Source organism: Rhinopithecus bieti, unplaced genomic scaffold, assembly GCF_001698545.2.
Source record: "Rhinopithecus bieti isolate Rb0 unplaced genomic scaffold, ASM169854v2 scaffold_574, whole genome shotgun sequence".
Classification (NCBI taxonomy): Eukaryota; Metazoa; Chordata; class Mammalia; order Primates; family Cercopithecidae; genus Rhinopithecus; species Rhinopithecus bieti.
The window spans coordinates 5612156-5617425 of NW_016803605.1; the positions used below are offsets into that span (position 1 = coordinate 5612156).

The 5270-nt window shown below is 57.4% G+C and overlaps 1 protein-coding gene across 3 annotated transcripts in view; it reads left to right on the plus strand.

Moving 5' to 3' along the window:
• Positions 1 to 3047, plus strand: part of VPS37B (VPS37B subunit of ESCRT-I) — a 32662-nt gene extending 29615 nt beyond the window's left edge. For all 3 annotated transcript variants that reach the window (XM_017890196.1, XM_017890186.1, XM_017890176.1), the window contains one exon: positions 745 to 3047. In XM_017890196.1, the coding sequence (XP_017745685.1) occupies positions 745 to 1236 (492 nt within the window). In that variant the 3' untranslated portion in view covers positions 1237 to 3047. The remainder of the gene's footprint in view (positions 1 to 744) is intronic.
• The last annotated feature ends 2223 nt before the right edge of the window (positions 3048 to 5270 follow it).

Here is a 5270-nt window from a genome sequence, read left to right on the forward strand (position 1 = left end):
AGCAGGCAGCCTGGTCTGTGTGCTGGGGAAAGTGCCAGGCAGGGGTCCAGGGAACAGCAGGGTGAGTGTGGGCAGGTCTGAGGGAGGGCCAAAAGAGGGCATGTGTGCCACCCTGAGAACGCCAGCCCCTGGGGCCAGTGGTGAATTACCACTTGCCGTGGTTCAAGGGCCAGCTGGGGGCTACAGAGCTCCTGGGACACTTCCAGCTGCGCATTAGAACCTTGAGCCTCGCCAGGCGATTAGGAAATGAGTCAAGGTCGAATGTTGCAGTTGTCGCAGGCAGGGCCTGGCAGGGTCCTGCCAAGACAGGGCTGGGTTCGATGAACTCTGAAGCCTTGGGGGGCCCCAGTGGGCACAGGCGTTTCTGTCCTGCTGATCCACCCAGGGCGAGCCTGTCAGGGTGCGGGCGGGTGGAAGCAAGGAGGTGTTGGACTCCATTGGGCTCGAGAGAGGCCTGGGACCCAGGAGTCAGAGCCCTCACCCAAAGGCCAGCTCCTCTGCCTGTCACGCTGGTGGTGGGGTGCGCAGCAGGACTGCCCTCCTCTCTGCCCAGTGGCTCTGCCTGGTGGCAGCTCATGCTGAGGCCTGAGTCCACAACCTCTGGGGCCTGGAGCAGGAGCAGGGCCCTCCACAGGGAGGGGCATGTTGGAAGCAGCTGGGCATTGCCTCTCCTTGTGCCTAGACCATGAAGGGAGCATCCTCCCCATCTGGCTGTCCCTGTAACCAGGTTTCTGCCTCTTTCAGAACATGGCAGAGAAGTTTCTGGATGGAGAACTTCCTCTGGATTCCTTCATTGATGTCTATCAGAGCAAACGGAAACTGGCCCACATGCGACGGGTGAAAATCGAGAAGCTCCAGGAGATGGTGCTGAAGGGGCAGAGACTCCCGCAGGCCCTGGCCCCGCTGCCCTCCAGGCTGCCCGAACTGGCACCTACCGCCCCGCTTCCCTACCCTGCCCCAGAGGCCAGTGGGCCCCCCACCGTTGCGCCTCGGCGCATCCCCCCACCACCACCCCCAGTGCCTGCAGGACGCTTAGCCACCCCGTTTACTGCGGCCATGAGCTCGGGACAGGCCGTGCAGTACCCAGGATTACAGTGCCCGCCCCTGCCCCCCCGCGTGGGCCTCGCCACTCAGCAAGGATTCTCTTCGCAGTTCATGTCCCCGTATCCGCCAGCTCTCCCCCAGAGACCCCCGCCCCGGCTCCCTCCGCACCAGCCGGGTTTCATCCTCCAGTGAGCGCCGCGCAGCCCTTCCTGGGAGACTCCTTCCGCCTGCTGTGTTGTGCTCCGCACATGGGAGGGAGGCTGGAGGTCCGCTCTGTGCCAAGGGCTCTGGGGCCCTGGGCCAGCGTGTCTGTCTGATTTTAGAAGTGTAGGTCAGTGGTGAGTAGTAGCAGCCCAGGCTTTGGGCAACGAGGCAGTTGTGTGTGCCGGGTTGCAGCCTGACACCTGTGCGTCGCATTGGTTTGCATTCTCCGTGTGATTTCGAAGTATCTTAGCGTTGATGAACTCGTATTTGGGAAGAAACAAGGCCTCTCCCCCGTTCCCATTTAGAATCTTGGTCCTGCCGTTGCAGTTTTATTTAACGAGCATGGTTCATAATACTTATTTTATTTTCGAAAGTCCTATGTGTCTCACCCACCGGCCACTGCAGCCCTGGTGAGGGCGGGTTGGCGCCGGCCGGCCTGGAAGAGCGCCGTGGCCGGCCACCACCTGCGGCTGCGTTGTTGCTCACTGACTGCTGGGGAGAGGTCGTAATAGTCCCGCCTGACCTGGGGAGAGGTCATCGTAGTCCCCGCCTGACCTGGCTGCTGCTCTTGCTTCAGAGCCACAAGCAAAGTTTGCACTGGGCCCACTGCCGAGTCCAGAGGCCGGAGAACGGTCGCCGGTGTGGGAGGGGACCACACGAGCGGGACTTGCACAGCAAATTGTGTCCCCTGCTCCTCCTCTCCCTCCTGCCTCGAGCCGGCCCTGAAGGTTTCTATGAAGAAATAATCCCCCAATATTTTTACTACGTGTGTGATTTTCCTGTTTTATATTGAAAACACTTTTTTGACACTCCCAAGACCATTCAGGGAAATTTTATAGAAAATGCAGATACTGTCTTGAGCAGATTGAAATGCTGATGGAAGTGGATGTGATTTCCTTCCGTGCAAGCAGTGCACGGTCCCACCCTCGGGTGTCCGTGCTGTGCCTTAGCTTCCCCAGGTGCCAGGACTTTACACCTGCTAGGGGCTGGGCAGGGCCCCGGCTCTGCTTTCTCTGAAGGGCTTGTCCAAGTTCATTGCCCTGTTACAGGTGGTCAAGACATCCGGCCACCTTGACCCAGGCTACCCTTAGCCAATATCCTCTGCCCCTGGCTGGCTGGTGGCTCAGGGTGGGCAGCGTTAGGGGTCTGGTGAAAGCCCACCCCATGGATTTGAGGGACAGGGCTACACTCCGACCGCCTGTACCTGCTCTTCCCTCCACCCCTGTGGGACCTCATCTTCACGTGCCATGTGTGCTGAAGGCCCAGGGCCAAGCAGGGGGCAGTGGCACCTGTTGACTGAAAAGGCCCAGGTGCTCACCGGTGGACCTTCTGGCCTGCCTCTCCCCTGTCACTTGTCAGGCATCCAGGGCCCTGACCTGTGCCTAGCCGCCAGGGTGACAGAAGGCAGAACTGAAGCGGGATCTGTCCCAGTGGGCCACGGACCAGGCCACTGCCTTTTGTCCTCAGTGACTGTACATTCCTGCTCTTGGACTTGAACTCTACTGTAACTGTTTTCTTAAAAGAAATGAAGCTGTACGGGATGATTCACTGCCATGCCAGTCAGGCGGGCTTGCCATGTTCTGTGAATCTCGATTGAGCGGTGCCACCCGCCCCCATACCTCCACCAGCGGCCGCTGTCGGGGATGCCACAGCCTGGCCACGGTCGCAGCCAAACGTGAGCTCGGCATTGGAGTTGCAAAGGGCCCCCTGACCGGGCTCGCCATCGCTGTTCAGGGCCGTGTACGGTGCTGTGGCTGTAAAGCTGTAGGACCCTTTTTAATAAATAGAGAATTATTAATTACAGGCCTGTCACTTACTTACTTGGGGATGTGGATGTTTATGATGTCTGGTTCTGAAACATCAGTGATCAAAGTTCCAGCAGGGAAGCTGGCTGGGATGTCTGTTTTTGAAGCTGAAGACAAAAATCTTTGCCTGTCCAGGGTCCTGGCGCAGGCGGGACCTCTTACCCTCTTGGTCACCAGAGTCTCATAAACAGCAGTCATGGACAGAGCATGTTCTGTGCGTAAGAGAGCGTGTCTTCAGGATCACAGCCACTGTGTCCAAGTAGGGGACTGAGGGTGACCTCAGGGCTCAGGCTGTGCCTCCTCTCTGTCCATGAGGTTGCCACCGTGTGCTATGTGAATGGTGAAACTTGTTAGGATGTTCTGTGGTGGTTTTTAGTGGGAAAACCAGTGGCTCTGACGTTTTGCTTTGGGGACTTGCCAGCAGGTGTTTCAAGAAGGCAGTTGCCTCTGCCCACTTCAAAGTCCAGTGGGTGTTGCTTCCTTCTCTAGGCTGAGAGGAGGGGAACCCGCAAGCCCTGCCTCTTTGCAGAGCTATAGAATTGTACCCTGTGCCTGCTGCCCTGGCTGAGCTGTGCGCCTGCGTCCTCACCATCCCAGCTGAGCTGTGTGTCTGAGTCACAATGCCCCTGCGAGTGACTTGAGGAACTGAGATGAGAGCAAGCTCACCTGTTGCTGTCTCCTCTAACAGCTGCCATTCCTGGCACATCATTGTCCTATGAGGATGTGAAGGAGAAATTTCTGTGGTTCTTCTGTGAGGAAGAGGGAAGCATTTCCTGAGAAGCCAGTTTGCCTTAAAGAAAAAGTGTCTGATAGTTTCTCTCTTCCCAGTGGCTGCCAGGAAGCTTACAGCCAAATCTGTTGTCCACTTCAGTGAGGATGCTGGACTTCACAGTCTTGTGGCTCATGAACCTTGCCTTCTGGGAGCCTCTCCTCCCGCTGTGTGCGCCGTTCACAAGGAGGACCAGGGAGAAGCGGGTGGAGGAGCAGGACCAGACCCCAAGCTCCTGCTTTCTAGCCCCACAAGAGGCAGCCTTTCCAATGAAAGGTTTTAGCCAGGCGCAGTGGCCTGTAATCCCAGCACTTTGGGAGACTGCGGGGGGCAGATCACTTGAGATCAGGAGTTCGAGACCAGCCTGGCCAACATGGCAAAGCCTCATGTCTACTAAAAATACAAAAATTAGGCATGGTGGTGCACATCTGTAATCCCAGCTACTCAGGAGGCTGAGGCAGAGTTTCTTGAACCCGGGAGGAGGTTATAGTGAGCCAAGGCCCACCACTGTATTGCTGCCTGGGTGACAGCAAGACTCCATCTCAAAAAGTTTGGTCATTGAGAACTCAAGAATTATCAGTCAAGTGGTGTCATTGCCTGTGGATTTTCACTGGTCTGTATCTGGTGGAGAATCAGTTCCGTTAGTGTTTTCTGAAGCCATCTTGCCGTGTAAACAAGAGCCAGGCATGGGGGTCTGAGCTTCGTGGTCAGCTTGCAAGGCCCTTTCACATACATGGTCCTAGCCACCTGGCACAAGCACCCTGGCTACGCAGCCCCAGCTGAGGCCCCACTTCACCCTCCAGGAGACCTGGGCACAGGTGGGAGGCTTGTCTGAGGCCATACAGGAGCCAGCCAAGGGGACTTTTCTCTCCCCTGACCCACCCTGTCCTTTTTCTCCATAAATGCCAGTGATCTTGGAAGGGGGTGGGACAGGGTGAGCTCACCCACCTCAGCCTTCTCTCTGGCATGTGCTCCTGGGTAAAGTGGGTGCTTGTAAGGCTGCCACACACCCAGGGACCGAATGCCCTTCCAGGTTTCCGGTAAGTGCAAAGGCTGTGTGTGGTCATGGCTCAAGTTCAAGCCAGCTGGGAGTCAGGGTCTCCACCTTAGGAACTGTCAGCCATGGTCTCAGACACACTGAGGGGGTCAGCAACTGCTGGGAACCCCAGGGAAGCTGTGGGCATCGAGGCTGGGAGTGGAGGTGGCCCCTGTGGAGGCAGCTGGCTCTTGGCCTCCTGTGTAAAAGGAGGGCCCCGAGGCCCATAAATCTCCCAGAGGTGGAAGGCAGACAGCCTGTGGCCCTGCTGAGCTTTTCTGCAGTCCTGAGTATTCTAGCATTAAATGCAGACACAATGGGTCCCCGTCCCAGCGCCTGACCAGGGTCTAGACAAGGGAACATGCGTCCCTAAAGGAATGAAGAGCCAGGCACAGCCCCTCTGGGGCATCAG